The sequence below is a fragment of the Heterocephalus glaber genome, unplaced genomic scaffold (genome assembly GCF_053883595.1).
Source record: "Heterocephalus glaber isolate CG9 unplaced genomic scaffold, H.glaber_assembly_v1.0 deba00001457, whole genome shotgun sequence".
NCBI lineage: Eukaryota > Metazoa > Chordata > Mammalia > Rodentia > Bathyergidae > Heterocephalus > Heterocephalus glaber.
Genome location: NW_028258305.1, coordinates 40293347 through 40313394, shown reverse-complemented (window position 1 = coordinate 40313394; position 20048 = coordinate 40293347). Strand labels below are relative to the sequence as shown.

The 20048-nt window shown below is 42.5% G+C and overlaps 2 protein-coding genes across 7 annotated transcripts in view; both read left to right on the top strand.

Moving 5' to 3' along the window:
• Positions 1–5974: 5974 nt before the first annotated feature.
• Positions 5975–8615, top strand: LOC110348013 (spermatogenesis-associated protein 31H1-like). Its single transcript, XM_087216519.1, is given in 4 exon segments — positions 5975–6657; positions 6660–7858; positions 7860–8209; positions 8211–8615. Coding segments are annotated over 4 exon segments (2253 nt in total). The 5' UTR covers positions 5975–6164; the 3' UTR covers positions 8422–8615.
• Positions 8616–8803: 188 nt separating this feature from the next.
• The window catches only part of Znf512 (zinc finger protein 512), a 28170-nt gene continuing 16925 nt past the window's right edge, over positions 8804–20048 (top strand). The window contains exons 1-5 of one of the 6 annotated variants that reach the window (XM_021253635.2): positions 8930–9038; positions 9543–9601; positions 17982–18097; positions 19085–19272; positions 19849–19944. In XM_021253635.2, coding sequence (XP_021109294.1) covers positions 18078–18097; positions 19085–19272; positions 19849–19944 — 304 coding nt within the window. In that variant the 5' untranslated portion in view covers positions 8930–9038; positions 9543–9601; positions 17982–18077. Of the gene's footprint in view, positions 9073–9542; positions 9602–17977; positions 18098–19084; positions 19273–19848; positions 19945–20048 lie in introns of those variants that run through there. The other 5 variants (XM_004839213.4, XM_021253633.2, XM_087216526.1 and 2 more) reach the window with 5 other exon arrangements.

Sequence of the window (20048 nt, the reverse complement as noted above, 5' to 3'; positions counted from 1 at the left end):
TCAAAGGTCTGAACTGCAGAGTATGAAACCTGAGGAACTCATTTCAGAGCCACAAACGCAAGATATGAAACTTGTGACTGTTACTCCATTAATTGAGCTGCAAAATTTAAAATCTGTAAAGGATACTCCAGATTCACAGCTGCAATGTGAAAAATCTGTGAAATTGGACCTAAGGCTAAAGAGTCAGGAGACAAAATCTGTGAATGTAACCAGAAGACAAGGGTTTCAAGAAGTAAAATCTGTGGATTTAGACCCAAAGCAACGCTTTCAAGGGGTGACACCAGTGAGTTTAACTCTTGATCCTGGACAGGATGGCCAGGTATTTGTAAACTTACCAGGATGGAAACGTGAATATAGAACAACTGAAGAAAGGATTTGAGTCAGACAGTATAATGTCTTTGGAGTTCATTCCAGAGCCCAAATCAAAAGATATAAAATCTGTACAACTCAATTCCAAAATACAGTTGAAAAATATGAAACCATTTGAATTCGCTCCAGGACCAGATATTCAAGATGTAAGAGCTAAAGCATTCAAATATGGACCACAGTTGCAAAGTAGGAAATCTCCCAAGTTGACCCCAGGACCACAGCTTCAAGACATGAAAACTATGAAGTTAAACAAAGAGCCACAGATCAGAAGTATGAAAACTATTCAGTGGATGTCAAGGGCTGAGTTCCAAGGAGTGACCTCTGTAGGGCTAAATGTTGGATCAAAATCTCAAGGTTTTATATCTGAAAAAGTGAAATCTTCCATACAGTCGGGAGATGTGAAGTCATCTGAATTGACTTTAGGACCTAAACTTCCAGGAGCAAAATCTACAAAGTTTAATCCTAAGTCACAGTTAGAGTGTGTGAAAACCCCTGAATTGCTCCCAGGACAGTGGCTACAAAACAGGAAAACTTTTGCTTCAACCTCAGAGCCACACCTTGAAGGTGTGGAAACTGTGGAATTAAACAAAGAGCCACAGCTTGGAAACAGGAAATCTCTACAGTGGATACCAGGACCTGAGTTCCAAGGTGTGAAATCTACAGCATTAAATCTGAAGACACAATCTCAATGTGTCAAACCTACAGGGTTTAAATCTTTCATACAGCTGGGAAGTGTGAAGTCATCTGAATTGACTCTAGGGCCAAAAAATCAAGGTAAAAAATCTATGAAATTCGACCTTGGGCCACAGAAACAGTGTGGGAAAACCTCCAAGTTGTTCCTAGGGTCCAAGCTACAAAAAGGGAAAAAATTTGGGTCAACCTCAGAGCCACAGCTTCAAGAAAGGAAATCTGCAGAGATCTACCCAGGGCCACAGCTTGGAAGTATGAAGACTATTGAGTGGATACCAGGACCACAGTTCCAAGTTATAAAATCCGCGCCACAATCTCAAGGTGTCACAGCTGTAGAGTTGAAACCTTCAGAACAACTGAGAGATGTGAAGACATCTGAATTGTCTCCAAGGTCAAAGCGCCAATGTATACAATCTCTGGCATCACTCCAGGAATATCAGCTTCACGGGGGTTCAAACCCACTGATTTGAAATCTGGGCCAGAGTTCAGAAGTATGAAATCCTATGACCCAACTTCAAGGCCAAAGCTCTGTGATGTAATATCCATGGTATTCAACCCACAGCTTCATTTGCAAAATGTGAAATCACTGGAGTTGACCCCATGACTACAGCTACAAGTGAAACTCTTAGAGTCATCCCCAGATACAGAGCTTCAGGGTATGTTTATGCAAGAGCCACAGCTTCAAGGAGTGAAACCGAGCATTTTAAGCCAAGCACCACAATTACAAAGTGATAAAATTGTAGAGTTCAACTCTCTACTACACTTGAAAAGTATGAAATCACCTGAATTGGCTCTTCAGACAAAGCCTCAAGGTATGAACTCTGAGGAGTTCAACTCTGGGCCCCAGTGGCAAAGTACAAAATGTTCTAACTTGAGACCTGAGACAAAGTTCCAATATAAAAAATGTATTCAGTTAAGCCCCAGCTCACAGTCAAAAGGTACACCATTTTCTGATTTGACCATGGAAAACAAGATTCAAGGTGTCAAGTCTACAGACTTCAAAACTCAGTCACAGTTTGAAGGTGTAAAATCTTCTGAGTCAACATGTAGGACAAAGCTTCAAGAAACAAAACTGATGGAATTCAACTCAGGTCCACAGTTGCAAGATGTGAAATCTTCTAGGTTGATCATGGGTATAAAGCTTCAAGATACAAAATCTATGGATTTCAGTTCTGAACCACACTTACAAGGTGTGAAATATGTAGAAATGAAATCTAGTCCAAAGTTAACAGGAGAGAAATCTGATTTGATCCTGGGGAAGGAGTTTCCAGGTATGAAATCTGGACAACACTTTAAAAGTATAAAAGCTTTTGAAGTGGCACCAGGGACAAAACTTCAAGATTTCAACTTTGGACCACAAATTCAAAGCCAAAAATCTGAGTTGGTTCAAGGGACAAAGCTTCAAGATGTGAAATCTGTAGAATTCAACCATGGTCCAAAGTTACAAGATGCAACATCGGCTTTAATACCAAAGACAAAGCTTGAAAGTGGGGAATCTGCAGAATTCAACTCAGACCCCCAGTTGCAAGATGTGAAATATTCTAAGCTAATCCCAGAGACAAAGTTTAAATATATAAAATCTATAGAGTTTGGTTCTAGACTATACTTTCAGGGTGTGAAATCTCACATAATCCCAGAAACAAAACTTCAAAAAGAGAAATTTGTGGGAGTTATGCCTCAGTTACTACAGCAAGATGTGAAATCTTTTGAGGTGACTCTAAGTAAGATACAAGATAGAAAATCTTTGAGGTCCAAGTCTGCTCCACCATTTCAAAACAGGAAATTTTCTATGTTGATACCACAAATATATGATGAAAGTATGCAATCTGTAGAATTCAACCCAGGCATCAAGTTCCAAGGTGTGAAATGTGAGTCTATAAACCATCCAACAGTGAACTATACAGGGGTCAGTGATGGCTCTGAAAAGTCTTCCAAGTTGAAACCTACGACAGAGTTTTAAGATATAAAATCTAAGGTCCGCTGCCTTGGACCACATTTGCAAGGTATAAACTCTTCTGCATCCATTCCAGGACTAAAACCTCAATGTGTAAATTCTACTGGGTGCAACCCTGAGCCACACTTGAAGGGTGTGGATTCTTCTGCATGCACTCCAGGGCCAAAACTTCAGTGTATGAATTCTACTGGGTGCAACTCTGAGCCACATTTGCAAGGTGTGAATTCTTCTGCATGCATTCCAGGTCCAAAACCTCAGTGTGTAAATTCTACTGGGTGCAACCCTGGACCACATTTACAAGGTGTGAATTCCTCTGCATCTTCTTCAGAGTTAAAACCTTAGTGTGTAAAGTGTACTGGGTGCAACCCTGGGCCACATTTGCAGTGTGTGAAACCTTCTGGATTAACTCCAGCTTCAAAACTTCAAGAAATGAAATCTTGTAAGCTGAATTCAAGAACAAAATTCAAAGCAATACATCTATAATGGTCAACTCTGGACCACACTTGCAAGGTATGAAATCTTCTGAGTTAACCCCAGGGACAAAGTTTCAAGGGGTCCAATTTTCAGAGAGCCAGCTTCAGTGGAAGCAGCAAGTTGTACAACCTGTGTTCACTTTAGGGCCTCCATTAAATGGTGTGAAATCTGTGGTAGTTTTACCAGATCCACTGCTTAAAGATGTAAAGTGTGAGGGGATGAGCAGCCCGTCATTACTTTCTGCTGCAGACTCTGTAAAACTGATTTCAGGCTCTGAAGTGCAGGATTTAAAATGTGAGATGTTTGCACCAGAGTTAAATTTTCAAAATTTGCAATCTGTGGAGCTGAGGACAGGATCCCAACAGCAAGATATAAATAGCCAAGAGTTGAATGTAGGATGGCAAGGTGTGACATCAGTAGTGTTGGGACCAGAGCCAACTAGAAATCTCCTACCAGGACCAGCACTAAGTAGTGTCAAATTTTCAAATTTGTTTCCAGAAACACAGCAACAAGGTATAAATTCTTTGGAGTTTACTTCAGAGCCAAAGTTCCAAAGCATAAAACATGTGGAATTATCTTCATTACCTCTATAGCAAGTTGCCACATCTGTGGAGTTAGCACCAAGGCCACTGCCTCAAAAAGTGCAATTTGCAAATCAATCTCTGAGAACAAGTTCTCAAAATACAGAATCCTCTGAAATAATTCCTAGAACAGGGCATCACTTTGTAGAATATAAAGAGATGACCCCCAAACCAAGGCACCAAGTCCCTGAATATGTGAATTTGATTTCAATACCAATATATCAAGCCACAGAATCTTCGGAAATGACAGAAGGGTTGGCAGATAAAGGCCCAGAAAGTATAGAGAAATCTGTGGGGCTGACCCCAAAGCCAACAGGCAAACCCATGGAATCTGCAAGGATGCCGCTGCAATTAGATCTTCAAGTACCAGAATTTGTTGATCTGACTTCAGTGCTAAGTGATCAAGGGTCAAAATCAGAATCAATCACAAGAAAAAACCACAAAACTCCAGCAACACTGGAATTGTTCTCTCAATTATGGCCCCAACTGAAAGATTGGGGGGGGGGGGGGTTATACATAAAGCCACTGTAGCAAGTTACAGAATCTGAAGAGAAGGCCCCAGAGCACAAACATCATGTTACAGAAGGTACAAGGTTTACCTGTGATGCAAAGCTGTAAGAGAAGGAATTTCTTGGAATGACCTCAGAGCCAGTAAGTCAAGCCACTGGATATACAGAGAAATATCCAAAGCTCTGTCCTCAAGCCATAGAATCCATGGGAATAATTTCTGAGAAAAGATTGCAAAAGGAAGAATCTATAATACTGATACCAAAGCCATTATATCATTTCCCAGACTCTGCTTCAGGAATGACACCAGGGCTAGGCCCTCAAGTTCCTGGATGTGTAGGGTTGACTTCTCAGGAACCTATGGAATTGACTCCAAAGTCACAAGATTATGAGAGAGCTTCAGGAAAAACTTTAAGGTTAGGATATCAAGTGCCAGAATCTGTAAGTTTGACCTTTAACCAATGGCTGCAGATAGAAGAATCTTTCAAGTTGCCCCCAAAACAAAAAAGTCAAAGTGTGAAGACAGAATCTGCCATAGGATCAGGGATTGAAGTAACAGATTGTTTAGGTTTATATCCAAAATCTTCAAATTCTTCTTTATAATCAAATCTTCAAGAATTGGTAAAGCCTGTAGAATTAACCCCAACTCCAAATATTCAAGTAAAATTTGCAGAATTACCCTCACAACAAACATTTTCATTTGAGGAACCTAGAGTAGTGACTCCTGAGCAAAGGCTTCAGCTTGTAAAATCCATAGGGATAACAAAAGAACCTCCTAAGGTCATGAAATATGAGGATTTGAATCAAGAACAGGTGTACCAGAATGAGGACTCTGAGGAATTAACATCAGGAGAAGAGTTACAAATTAAGAATTATTTCTCTAGATTCCCTCACAACCCTTCAACCCCACTCATTCCAAGTTCTGTTAAAACATATGAATTAGGAGAACTTCAGGATTCTGAGATGTCAAAAGAATTGAGAGCTATGGATATGAAAACCTTTGGAACAGATATTTTGCAACATCAAGAGTCCTACATAGACCCTTTTATGATACACTCTTCAGCCCTTCCCTTGGCTCTTCATACTCAACCCTCTGATAAGACAATGAACACTGTGGAAACCTCACATCCTGAGATCCCGGGAGTGGCTATTGTATCTAAGGAAAGAACTACAAGGAAGCAGATGGAGGAATTAAGAGGACTCACTGCAGAAGTATTTCCAACATCCACTGCAAAGCTGGAGATCACCACCTGGGACCTCTCAGGCAGGATTAGGGCCTCAAAGAAGCCCTATTCAATCTTTCTTGGGGAGACAATAGAATGTCTGGGAGAGACATGCCGACAGGCAGAGACTACCTAGAAAATATCTCTCCACTATGCTAATGCTGGGGAATGTCTTAGGGACCACTATAGAAAGGAACCTTTGTTCTTGAACATGTTTAGCAAAAAGAGCCACTGAAGATGTCTGTCAATGTGTTCAGAATTTATTTGGGGTTCCAGCTGAACTGATGGAATTTTCCAAGACCCTGCCAGAGAAGGGTCCAGATACTGTTTCAAAGCCTCCAGTTTTCAAAAACTACATTCAGAGGCATGCTTTATGCCATGGTTATGAAACAAAGAAAGGGGTTAAGGGTGTGGACACGTGGCTTCACATCTTGCATAATATATCAATACTCTGGGACCAGACTGAGAATAAAGAAAAGAAACTCAAAGCTCTGTGATAAGTCCCAGGAAGCCACTGAGTACATGCCAGTTTCATGTGTAGGGGGCCAGCTTCCTATCCAAGTAGAGTCAGAAACTTCCCATGGGATATTTCACAATAAGGAAGATGAATCACTCTCTGATTCAGAGACAGTGACTTTTGGGCCCCTTTACTTCCAAAGACCAAGTTATTCTCAGGCCAAGAATGACTCCTCAGAACAGTTCCGCCTACTACAAGATCTGGAGCAAAAAGTTGCAGCGAAACTCATAAGGAGTCAAATACATCCTAATGTGCCTCCACCTCTAACTTCAGGTCTTGTCTTAAAATATCCCTTCTGCCTACAGTGTGGCCGATGTTCAGAATTTACTTGCAATCATAAATTACAACTACTCCTGCATCTTATCTTCTTATCTATTCACAGCTCCACCTTGTGAGGACTCCTGAAGGCCATGGTAAGGTTTGGGTGCATCTTGGCTTTAGGTTGCGAACTGAGAAAAGACCTCAAGTCTCAAAGTATCAAGGAAGAGACAGACACACCATACCAAGAAGTCCTATATCACCATCACAAAAGAAAGCTAAAATCTATTCTCCAGCTTCCAAGAGTGTTGGTCCCACAGTAGATTTTCAGTCTGGATCTTCCCACTCTCCTGATCCTTCCCAAGTCCACATCAGGAGAAAGCAATGGAGCAATCTTGAATCAGTCAGCAAGACAGAAATTGGAGCGTCTGAGCACCATGAGTTCCCTAAAGTTCACTCCCTGTCAGAGAGTGATTCTGAAAGCAATCACAATGAGAAATGCACTAAAGTGAGAACAAAAGAGACCTCTGATTCAAAAGATCCAATGAAAAGAATCACAAAGGGATTTAGATCACAAAACACAATACAAAGTACTTCTAGGGAATTACCAGCCCCTTTAAGGAGGAAGAGGATTGGAGCATCTCAGACAAGTACTGCTTCTTTAAAAAGACAACCTAAGAAATCCTCGGATCTCAAGTTCATGGAACTGCTTTTTCAAGGCCTAAAGGAAGTATTCCAAACAGCACACAGTATTATGCCTTTTGTCGGACAGAAGAAGCCTGAAGATAGGACAAAGCTAGAAAATTTGTCATCAAGTAAAAACTACAATTTACAACAAAAATCTAAGGACTACAAGAGGATGCCAATTGTCATGCAAAGGCCAACAAATCCAATCACTAATCAGGAGGACATATTTTGGGGAGGGCCAGACCAATGCAGATTAGCTCATCAGCCAAAAAGAGCTAGCTCTTCCCATCCCAGACCTTGACAACTGCCCAAGCTCACAGCTTCCCAAAGAGGAATTACTTTCCACACTACCTCAGTCATGCAGCCTTTGGGTACAATTCAAAATGTCAGTAGCAGCAGCACAAAGAAAAACTTCCACAGAGATGAAATCTCTAGCCAAGAGTCTGAGAACTTGCCCACACCAGGAACCAGATTTCAGGCTCAACCGAGAAATCTGCCTGGTGCCCTTCGGAAGAGAACCTCCAAGAGTCATCTCAAAGAGAAGCACACACACAAGGTGCAAAAGCACCACAGCTCCTCCAGGGACAGAACCCGACAAAAATCCCTCTGAGAGGAGCCAGTGCGCACCCTCTCAGGGACACCATCAAAGTCTCTCTGAGAAAACTCTCCGCAGTCCCTTGGAGGGAAGTCGTCCCAGTTCCTCAGAGAGGTGACGCCGCACGCCCTCGGAGAGGAGACTTCGCAGTCCCTCACAGAGGAGAGGTCACAGTCCCTCGGAGAGGAGAGGTCACAGTGGCTCAGAGAGGAGCCGTTGCAGTGCCTCAGAGAGAAGCCACGGCTCCTCTGGGACAACCACCACTCACCATCTGTCTGGGAGGAAAGGCCATAGTTCTGGGACAACCCGTCGCAGTCCCTCGGAGAGAACGCATCCCAGTACCGCTGAGAGAACCCAGCCACTCGGAGAGGAGCCAACGCAGTCGCGCTGAGAAAACTCATCACAACCCCCCTGAGGAGAGGCTCAAAGACAGTTCCCCTAAGGAGAGGCCCAGACATAGTCTGCCTAAAGAGTTCAAGAGTTACTCAAACGTGTCTCCTAGGGACACCACTGAAAAATTCAAAAGCAGGGCAGATTACAGATGTCTCCCTCAACCCTTTATCTAGCTCTCCTTTCCTAGCTTTTTTCCTCCACAGCCATTGCCTTCAATTCCCGCCTCGACAATGAAAGAACCTTGACACCTCTTTACCTGTGGGGAGGGGAGCGAGCATGAGTCTGTAATTTTTTTTTTTTTTTTTTGGTACCGGGGATGGAACTCGGGTCCTTGCGCTTGCGCAGCAGGTGGCGAAACCATTGAGTTAAATCCCCGGCCCTGTAATTTCTAATATCAATAAAGGGAATAATTGATCTCCGTGTGCATCTACAAGACCACCTGCGGGGGGGGGTGAAGGGAGGGACACAGGGCCCGGGTTCTCGGGCGGCGTCTCCACCCACCGCCCCTTCGCTCCGCCTCTCGCTCTCCGGGTCTCCAGGGTCCCACGGCGCAATGGGAGGCGGGATCTCCGCGGACGCCGAGTGAGTCGTTACGTGACCGCTTCCCTCCGCAGCCCCCTTGGAAGCCGCTAGGCGGAAGTAAACGTTCAGACCCGGGCTAGGCGGCCCTGAGTCCACATCCGGGAGAGCAGAGAGAGCGGAAGTGGCGTTGGTCTGGACGGAGCCCTTGGGTGAAATTGTTAGGCGTGGAGAGGGAGTGATGTCTTCCAGACTCGGTGCAGTCCCCGCCGTGAGTTTCTTGGCGTGACCGTTATGCTTTAGAGGTAGCGCTGTGGAGCCGGGAACACGCAGCTCCTCGCTTTTGTCCCTTGCTCAGAGTTGGTTTTATTAGACCCCGTCGTAGGCCCCACCCTTTTAGGTCATATCCACCTGTCCCCTTTTCCCCCACTTTTTTCCCCTGTTCCCCACCTTCTTAGACTCACTTCTTGGCGGATTGCGAAGAGTTTCGGTTCCTTTTACGTCCTCAAATGCCCCCCGTATCCGTTTTCTTTTTTTCTCCCTTTTAGAGCCTCCCTGGGGCTGGATTTTGAGAATGGGGGAAGATCGCAGGCTCTGGTATTGTCTTTACCTTTTAGGAAAGTAGGACGGCATACTTTTCCTCAGAAGTGTTGCCTTCCATTTGAGATAGTCGCCCCGGGAGAGCTTCGTTTCTTCCCGGCGCAAGGGGGATTCGTCTCTTTGTGGTCGACGATCAGATACCCTAGCACTCACTCGTATGCTTGTGATTTGCTAGACCCCGGGACCCACATCCTTTAAGCAGCAGAGGAGCGCCAGAATCGTGGGAGCAAAGAAGTAAGTGAGGTTTTTGGGGTCTTTCTATGATTGTGTCTCCAGCTCTGTCCGTAGAACTGATGAAAATGTTCTGCATCCGCACTGTCCGGTGTCAGAGCCATCAGCCACCTATGGCTTTTTGGGCTTTAGACACTTGAAATGTGGCTGGTGCAACTGAGGAACTGAATTTTAAATTTTACTTAATTTTAATTGATTTAAATTGAAGTAGTCACCTGTAGCTAATGGCTACTGGATTGGACCGTGGCAGGTCTAAACCTCGTGTTGGGGAGGAATCCCTGGCTTAAAACAAAACAAAACAAAAAAGGAACGTTTGACTCGGTGGTAGTCCAGGATTTCTCCACACATAGATTTGTGCTCATAAATACAGTGATGAGCTTTGGAAGGAAGATGAAAATGGTTGTAAGAGATCCTTTTATTTTCAAAGTATTGGGCCGCAGGACTGGTTTTTTGTTGTTTTTTTTTTCTTACCGGGGATTGAACTCAGGTCCTTGCGCTTGCACAGCAGGCGGCAGAACCACTGAGCTAAATCCCCGGCCCCAAGGACTGGTTTATTTTGTGTACTGAATGTGTTGTATTTTTCCATGGTTAAAACAAAAGAAAATATTCTCATGAACTAGAAACTCATTAGGTGATTCTTTCATTCAGATAACATTTACTGTCTGCTTTGTAGACACTGTGTAGGTTAGATATACTGATATGAAAAACAGACACAGCAGTCCAAAGTGGGAGGTTGGCAAGTAGATGAGCACAACACAGTGTAATAACTAAATATTTTGAAATGGAAATTTAATATGACTGTTGGGAGAGGCAAGTGATGGCTTGGAAGGAATGGGTTGTTAGAGTAGGTCATTCCTGAGCAGAGGCTTGTAAGTTGAGGAGGAATGCAGTTAGCTAGGAAAATGGATTTTTCACAAGAGAGTACAACGTTTGAAGAGTTACAAGAAGTTAACAGGATAACCAGTAGTCCTGTTTGACTGGCATGGGGGAGAGAGGGTTGCAGGGAGTTGGTTCAGAGAGGCTGGAAGGAGCCAGCTCATGAAGGGCTTCTTTATATCTTACTAAGGTGCTGGAATTTTATCCTGAAAGGGAAAGATCACTCTGGTAGCTTCATGAGGGGACTCGGAAGGGTGCTGGGAAATTGACTCAGGGACTATTACAGTAGCCTAAGAGAAATGAAGAATATGGGGTAATAACCATATATTGGGAATATATAGGGGTCAACATTCAGGGTCTGTAGGTGAGGACTAGAGAAGAGAGGTAAAAGGAAGGAAGATTGGATGTCTGTGGCTTTGTGGCTATGGCAACATGGATGCCAGCATGGATGTTGGAGTCATCCATCTGAACCAGGAATTCCTGAGTGAGGAGCAACATGTGGAACAAATATAAATGGATGAAGAGCTGGTCTGAAATTGAGAATCAGCAGCTATGAAAGTTATTGGACACAAGATACTTTCCTTCACTGGATGAGTAGTGAATAGACCTTCCAGGGAAGGCGGCTCAAGCACTGTTTCTCAGTGTGTACCTTGCTTCACCTAGGGATAATTGTTAAAAGATTTGGAGATGACACTAATGTTTAAAAGGACGCAAAAAAGATTTCAAATGAGTGGGCTCTCATCCATAATCAGAATTGGAATCTTTGGGTTGAGGCATGGGAATCCTTATTTTTAACTAGCTTTCTAGGAGATTGTGAAGTTCAAGACCAGTGGTGAGAAGTGAGACTACAAGAGTAGAGAATGAAACCATGGAGAACACTAGACTTTTTTTTTTTTGGTACTGGTGATCAAACTCGGGTCCTTGCGCCTGCACAGCAGGTGTCGAAACCACTGAGCTAAATCCCCGGCCCAAGAAAAGATTAGACTTTAAAGACAGGTAGGATTAAAGAAATTACTAAATACTGGGATACTGAGATAATCTAAAATACTTTTCTAATAAAATTGTAGAGAATAGGGGCCGGGGATTTAGCTCAGTGTTTCTGCTGCCTGCCTCACAAGCACAAGGTCCCAAGTTCGATCCCTGGTACCAAAAAACAAAACAAAACAAAACCAAAAACGTGTATATGTATATATATGTATATAATTGAGAACTGTCCTTAAAAGTGTAGCTGTGATCAGCCTTGATTGTGTATGTATCTCTGAAACTATCACAATTTAGATAACAAGTTTTTCTCTCTTTTTTTTTTTTTTTTTTTTTTGAGGTAGAATCTCACTGTGTAGTTCAGGCTAGCCTTGAACTCATTAGGTAGCCTAGATTGACCTTGAACTCTGAGTGATCCTCCTGCCTCAGCCTCCTAAGTGCTAGGAATTACAGGCAGATGCCACCATGCCCAGGTCCCCCACATTTTTTTTATCAGTGTATCTTGGTTATTCAGATTAATGGGTTTCATTTTAGGAGATTTGTACATGAACACAATGTACTTTAATCTCTTTCCTCCAGCACACCCTTACCCCACCCTCACCCCTAGTTTGACATTTTGGGGGGGAGGGTTTCAGTGTGTGTAATGCATTTTGATCATATTCCTGGCTCTATTACCCGTACTTACACCCCCTTTCCCTTCTTCTTTTCCTCTTGTCAAATAGTAGTCTCCTTTCTTGTCAATTTAAAAAAATGTTGTCAGTTTTTTTAGTCTATATACTGCATTAGGGAGAACTTACAATATTTCTTATTTTGTTCAACATGATGATCCTCAGATCCCTCCAGTTTTTTTTACAAATGATAAACTTTCATTCTTTTTATGGCCAGTAATACTCCCTTGTGAGGGGCACTTTGACACTGCAGGAGGGAATGTAAGCTAGTACAGCCATTATGGAAAGTAAGATCCTCCTGACTCAGCCTTCCACAGTGCTGGAATCACAGGTGTGTGCCACTGCACACAGTTATGAATGAATATTGAATGGACAAATGTTTCCATTTCACTTCATAAATACCTAGAAGAGTATTTACCATCCTCGGTTGGTTGGTTGGGAGGAATATGATGAACTTTCTAAGAAACTGGCCCTTGGGCCAGGGATTTAGCTCAGTGGTGCTGCTCCTGTCTCGAAAGCCCAAGGTCCTGAGTTGTTTGATCCCAGTACCAAAAAAATAATGAAACTGCCCCTTTTCCAAAGTAGTATCATTGTACATTCACAGCAGTATATGAGACTCAGTTTTTTTCTTTTTAGCTAATTTAAAAACAGTTGTGTATTAATATATACCACATTTTCTTTATCCATTAATGTATTAATGAGCACCTAGACTGGTTCCAGTCTTGGGTATTATATATTGTACCACAGTAGACATTGGTGTGTGCATGTCCCTCTGGTATGCTAATTTTATTTCCTTTGGGTATATTCCATGGATGGGTGTGGCTGGATCAAATGGTAAGTTTATTTTTAGTTTTTGGAGAAACTTTCATACTGGTTTTCATACTGGCTGTACTAACTACCAGCAGTTCCTACCAGCAGTGTCAAAGTGCCTCTAATCCTCGCCAGCATTTATTTGTGTATGTATGCATTTATTGTATTCTGCTTGATTGCTATTATGACTGGGGTAAGATGGAATCTCAATGTAATTTTGGTTTATATTTCCCTCATGTATGATATGTGTGTGTGTGTGTATTACTTGAGATTGAACCCAGGACCTTCACACTGAGCTACATCCCTTAGCCCTTTTTTAAAAATTGTGAGTCAGGGTCTCACTAAGTTGCTGAGTTGCCCACTTTGGGCTTGAAAGTGAGATCCTCCTGCCTCAGCCTTCCACAGTGCTGGAATCAAAGGTGTATGCCACTATGCACAGCCATGCTTGAGTCTCGTATGGACAGATGTTTCCATTTCACTTCATAAATACCTAGAAGAGTTTTGCCATCCTAGGTTGGTTAGTTGGAGGAGTATGATGAGCTTTTTAAGAAACTGCCCCTTTTCCAAAGTAGTATCGTTTTACATTCACGCCAGCAATATATGAGACTCAGTTTTTTTCTTTTTAGCTAACTTAATAGTTATATAATAATGTCTCATTTTAATTTGTGAATTATTCATCATTTATATATAAAAGGGTTGAGCACCTGTTCTTCTGCCTATTGGCCATTTTGCATTTTTTTTTTTTTTTTGGTACCAGGGATCGAACTCAGGTCCTTGCGCAGCAGGCGGCGAAACCACTGCGCTAAATCCCCGGCCCTAGCCATTTTGTATATTATCCTTTGTAAAGTGTCTAAAAGTTTTACAAGTTTTGTTTTGTTTTTCACACTTCTGGGGATTGAACGAACCCTCAGCTTTTTCATTTTCTTTCTGTATTTTGAGACAGAGTCTTTCTTTGCTAAGTAAGTTGGACTGGCAGACTCAAACTTTTTTTTTTTGGTACTGGGGATCGAACTCAGGTCCTTTCACTTTTGAGGCGGGAGGTGGAACCACTGAGCTAAATCCCCGGCATCAAACTTTTGATCCTCCTGTCTCAGCCTCCCAGAGTGTTGGGATTCTGGGATTACACGCATGGGCCACCCCACCTGGCTTATTTGTTTTCTAGTTAATGAGTTTCTCTTATTTTTCTTTCTTTGGTTTGCATTGTTCTTTTTAAGGTGTTTTAAATGATCTTGTTATTGATTTTAGGGCTTTTTTTTTTTTTTTTGGTACTAGGGATCGAACTCGGGACCTTGCACTTGCTAGGCAGGTGTTGGAAGCACTGAGGTAAATCTCCGAATCTCCGGCCCTGGAACTTCTTTTCTAATATAAGCAATTAGAGTTTTAAGTTTTCTTTTAAGTACTGCTTTTTTTTTTTTTTTGGTACTGGGGATCGAATTCGGTTCCTTGCGCTTGCGCAGCAGGCGGTGAAACCGCTGAGCTAAATCCCCGGCCCTACTCAAAATATTTTTAAGTGGCAATGGGAATTTAGCTCAGTGGTTCCGCCGCCTGCCTCCCAAGTGGAAGGATCCGAGTTTGATCCCCAGTACCAAAAAAAAAATTTTTGAAAACTTCCCTTGTGATTTCATTTTTGACCTATGAGTTATGTAGAAAATACGTTATTTAATTTCAGGATATCTGGATTTTTGTGGGTTTTTAAAAATTTGTTTTTTGGGCTGGGGATTTAGCTCAGTGGTTCTGTCACCTACCTCAAAAGAGCAAGGACCTGAGTTCGATTCCTGGTACCCCCCCAATAAACAAACAAACAAATAAATAAATAAAATATGTGGGGGTTGGGGGGGGGTACCGGCGGTCGAACTCAGGACCTTGAGCTTGCCAGGCAGGTTTCGTGCCACTGAGCTACGTTCCCAGCTGTTTTTTGAATATTTACTATCATCAGTTTCTAATTCATTTTCAGTGTGGACAAAGAAAACACTGTCATTTCATCCATTTAATAAAAGTTTAAGGTTTATGGCTCAGCATATGAATTGTCTTGGTGAATGCACATTGACAAGAATGTATGTCCTGTATTTCAGATTTAATGTTTCATAAATATTAATTATCAGAGTATGGTGGCCAGTAGTGTAGTTCAGATCATTTGCATCTTTTGTAAATTTTTATATAGTAGTACTATTAATTGCTGGGAGTTTTCAAAATTTTCTGAGGTTGTGGCATGTCTGTTTTCCCTTAATTCTGTCAGTTTTTTCTTTGACTACTTTGAGGCTCTATTATTAAGTACATAGAACGGGTAATTATGTCTTCCTAGTAATTTGAATTTTTTTCATTGTGAAGTATCTCTTTTTATCTCTGGAAATACTCTTTGTCTTGAAGTCTGTTTATCTGAAATTAAAATAGCCTCTCCAGCTGTCGTTTCCTGATTACATGGTATAGTTTTTCATCCATTAATTTTCATTCTATATATGTCTATATTTAGAATGTCCCTTGTACATAGCATATACTAGTAGGGTATTGCCTTTTTATTTATTGACTCTCATTCTCTTTTATTTTTATTTATTTATTTTGGTATGAGGATTGAACTCTCATTCTCTTTTAATAGAAGTGTTAGACCATAAACATTTATTGCTATGGTTGGATTTAGGTCTACCTTTTTATTATTCGTTCTCTGAGCCTCTGTTCTTTAGGATTATTTGATTGCTTAGTGTCTCTGTTAAATTTATGGACTGTCATGGTTGTGGATTTTTGTGTCTCTTTGTTTGTTTTGATACTGGAGACTGAACCCAGGGTTATGCACATGCTAGGCAAGTACTCTACCAGTGAGCTAAATCCACAGCCCTTTGTGTTTTTATTTTATTTTTTAAATTTTGAGACCGATTTTGAAAAATTACCCAGGCTGCCCTTGGATTTGTAATTCTCCTGTCTCAACCTCCCATGTAGCTGAAATTACAGGTGTGTGTCACCATGCCTGGCTCTTTTATTTATTAATGGTTGGTCTTGGAATTAAAACACACATACTTGTCCTTTCCAAGTCTACTTAGAGTCAGTGTTCTACCATTTGCTTAAGTGTAGAAACATCACCACCTTATAAATCCCTTTAGCTTGTCCGTCGCCTACGGACATCACCCGTCCCGTCTCAGTTGCGTTTCTTCTATCCTCACTTCCATCCCTCTCCTCCCAGAGGAAACTATGGAGCAAGTGTCTTTGTCTTTAATATTTATGAATCCTTTGAAGATGAGTGTAGCCCCTTTATATATGTATTTTTAGTTGACTGAGATGACATTGTACTTGTTAGGTTAATTTAAGACCCAGAGACGACCTATTGAGGCAGAAAGATTTATTAACACCAGTACAGCAGCGTGCCAGGGGTGGGGGTGGGGTGTCCGGAAGTAGAGATTTCACCCTGCCCCAAAGAGGCAGAGTCAAAGCTTTTAAGCCTGGGATGGGGAGCAGAGCTTGGGCCGGAAATGGAGTGAGAGATGGAATGGGAAAGTTAGCTGGCTTTAAACCTAAAATAGGAGAGTTAGGATGGGGGGCGGGGGGTAAGCAAACAGTCTTTGTGAACCTGTTGTTTCCTTTTTCATTCAGTACTGTGGCTTTTTAAGTGCTAATCTGTGTACAATTGGTTTATTACACGTGACAGCTATAGAGTATTCCATAGTAGGCATCTATAACGTTTTATGTTTTCCTGAGGACAGTCATCAGTGTGACTTCCACATCCTGCTGTCACAAACTGGTGCCAGTGTGCCACTGTGCCATTCTTATTAGCTCCACCTGTATCACATTCTTTTCACTCTGCACCATCTGTCCTACAGAACCTTACTTCAGGCCTGGATCTTTGTTTGTTTGCTTTTTTAATTTTAATTTTTATTTTTATTTTTTGGTACTGGGGATTGAACCCCGGACCTTGTGCTAGCGAGGCAGGCGCCAGAACCACTGAGCTAAATCCCTGGCCTGTTTGTTTGGTTTTTTTTTTTTTTTTTTTTGGTACCAGGGATCTAACTCGAGTCCTTGGGCTTGCACAGCAGGCGGGGAAACCACTGAGCTAAATCCCCGCCCACCCCCCACCCCCCACCCCCACCCCCCACCCCCATTTGTTTGCTTTTGTCCTGGGGATTGAACCCAGTCTTTGCTGCTTCGTTCTCTTGCAGCTTGCCAGCAAGCTCACTTTTCATTTTGTTTATTCTTTGCCTATCTTCCGTACAGCAGCCAGCATGATCTTTCTAAATCCTGTGTCTAAAGCAGGCCTCCTGCAGGTGTTTACCTGGAACAGGCAGGCCCTTGGGGGTGGTCTTGGACCACCCTTTGTGAACTGCTTGTCTGCTGCATTTTGAGTCACCTAGAAGAATGCTTGGTCTTTGTAGTTTCTCAAGTAATGTTTCTTCCCTGACACACTGACTCATATTAGATTTAAGAATTTGAATCCATCTGTTTACCAGATTCTCTGCCCAGCTCAACTCAGACAAGACAACATCCTTCCTTTAGCTGTGGAGGCTGAGTGTCATGTTTCCTAAGTGAGACAGGGCTGTCCTGGCCTCAAGAGTTTAGAGAGAAGCCTCAGGAGAAGGGAGAGAGGGATCAGATTAGGGTTTAGGGCAGTGGAGGTGAACCTACTGCACTAGTGTTAATGTGTTTTTTTCTTAAGACAAAAGACGGGGTTTTTTTGGTACTGGGGATTGAACACCAGACCTTGTGCTTTCAAGGCAAGCAGTGGAACCACTGAGCTAAATCCCCAGCCAACAAAAGATGTTAATGTAGAGTTGTTTTCTAAACTAAAAATTCAGTATTGAGATTTAATTGTAGTGTGTGCACTCTGTGATAAATAAGTGGGTTTTAGGTAGCAGTTTGACACTCGGTCTCTAGGAGGTTCGCCGTCACTGCTCTAGGGTCTATTCTTTTCCTCCCTATTCTCCTACTCTCTCTCTCTTTTTTTTTTTTTGGTACCGGGGATCGAACTCGGGATCTTGTGCTTGTGAAGCAGGTGGCAGCACCATTGGGCTAAATCCCCGACACCTCCCTATTCTCAGAGTACCCTTTAATGAGTCTGCCTGTATCAGTCAGATGGGGAGGCTCAGACACATCTGACTACACATCCAAGGAGTTTTTGAAGGATCTCAGAACATCACCTACTTCTTAGAGAAATCTAGGAAAGAATGCCTTCCAGTTCTACAAGGTAATCATTTATGTGGATTGCTAACTCTGACTACAGTGAAATATAATAGTAATTGTACTTGGGGTGTTAGAGCCAGCATTGAAATTCTTAGGAGAGGGCTGGGGATTTAGCTCAGTGGTTCCGGCGCCTGCCTTGCAAGTGCAAGGTCCCAAGTTCGATCACTGGTACCAAAAAAAAAAAAAAAAAAAAGAAATTCTTAGGAGATTACAGCCTACATTCTGGACTTTTTTTTTTTTTTTTGGTACCAGGGATCGAACTCAGGTCCTTGTGCTTGCGCAGCAGGCGGCGAAACCACTGAGCTAAATCCCTGGCCCGACATTCTGGCCTTTTAAAATCAGTCTTTTTTTTTTTTTTGGTACCGGGGATTGAACTCTGGACCTTGTGCTTGTGAGGCAGGTGGTGGAACCACTGAGCTAAATCCCCAGCCCCTTAAAATCAGTCTTCTTGCTGGGTGTGATGGTACACGCCTGTGATTCCAGCACACGAGAGGAGAGGCAGGAGGGTCCCAGTGAGTTTGAGGCCAGCTTGGGCTGTATATATATAGCAAGACCCTGTTGTCAAAAAACCAAAATCAGTCTTCTTGTGGGATGTGGTGGCACATGCCTATAATCCCATTACTCTGGGAGGGTGAAGCAGGAGGATCACAAGTTTGAGCCTAGTCTGGGCATTGGAGATTTAGAAAGACCTTGTCTCAAAAAAAAAATTAGAGGGCCTGGGATTTAGCTCTGGTTCCGCTGCCTGCCTCACAATCGCAAGGACCCAAGTTCAACCCCGGTACCAAAAAAAAAAAATAGAAACAGGTTAGAGGCTAGGGATGTAGCTTAGTACAAAGGCCTTGGTTCACTCCCCAGTACCAAAAAGGGGTGTGGGGGATCAGGCTCCAGAGTTTTGTGCACAGGTAACTGGTATCATCTTATGATATAGAAGAATTAGTAGGAACTTTGCACCAAACTCTTCTCTGTGGTGTATATCTTTGTGTTGTGTTAGTAGCAGGACCCAGTGCTCCCCCATAAAGGATAACAGTTTCCAGTACACCATCCCTCATGATGACTCCTTGAGTGGCTCATCTGCTTCTTCGTGCGAACAAGTGAATGATTTTCCAGCATCCTTCCGAAAATCTACGTACTGGAGGAAGATGAGGAGGATCAAGCAAGCTGCTTCTCCTCATGTTGAAGGTATAAATACCAGCATCTTCTTCGCAAGACAGAGCATACTCTGAAGTCGTATTTGGTACCTGCTATAAGTGACTCTGAATACATTAAGGGCCATTCTGCCAATTCTACTCTTCTTGGATAGACTTAGAATAACCCTTCTCTTTTGGGGAATTTGAGTTTCCTTTCAATATGCTTCTAGGTTGCTCCTTTTTTGAGAATACAATGGGTAGGGAAAGAGTGATATCAGGATCATATATTCTGGAGGATCACATTCTGGAGAATCCTGGTAGCCCTGTATCTTGAGCAGTTCTTCAGTGATAGCCTCAGTTAAGATCACACAAAATATATTTCCTGAATGCCCCTATTCAAGAAGAATTGATGATTCCTGAAAGAGAACAATTTAAGGGCAAGAGGAGAGGTTTGGTCAGTTAATGAGAAGTTACAGACCTTGCTAAAAATGTCACAACACTTCTGTGTGGCCTGCATCACTGCGGAGCTTTCCCTTCACAGTCCTGTGGATGATGTTTTGGAGGCAGGACCAGACATTCTTTTACGCACTATCCTGAGTTGGTGCTTTGTTTTTGCGCCATGTGCCAGGGTCAGGTGGAGTAACAGCCAAAGGAAAAAGGAAACCCAGGCAGGAAGACGATGAAGACTATGGAGAATTTCCTCAGAAGAAGCATAAACTGTATGGTAAGGGAGGAACTTCTCTATTCCTTTTTCCTCTGGTGACTGGGCTTTATTCTTTAGGATTAAAGGGACAGATTCTGGCTTGGGCCCTTGATGGGCTTTTGAGC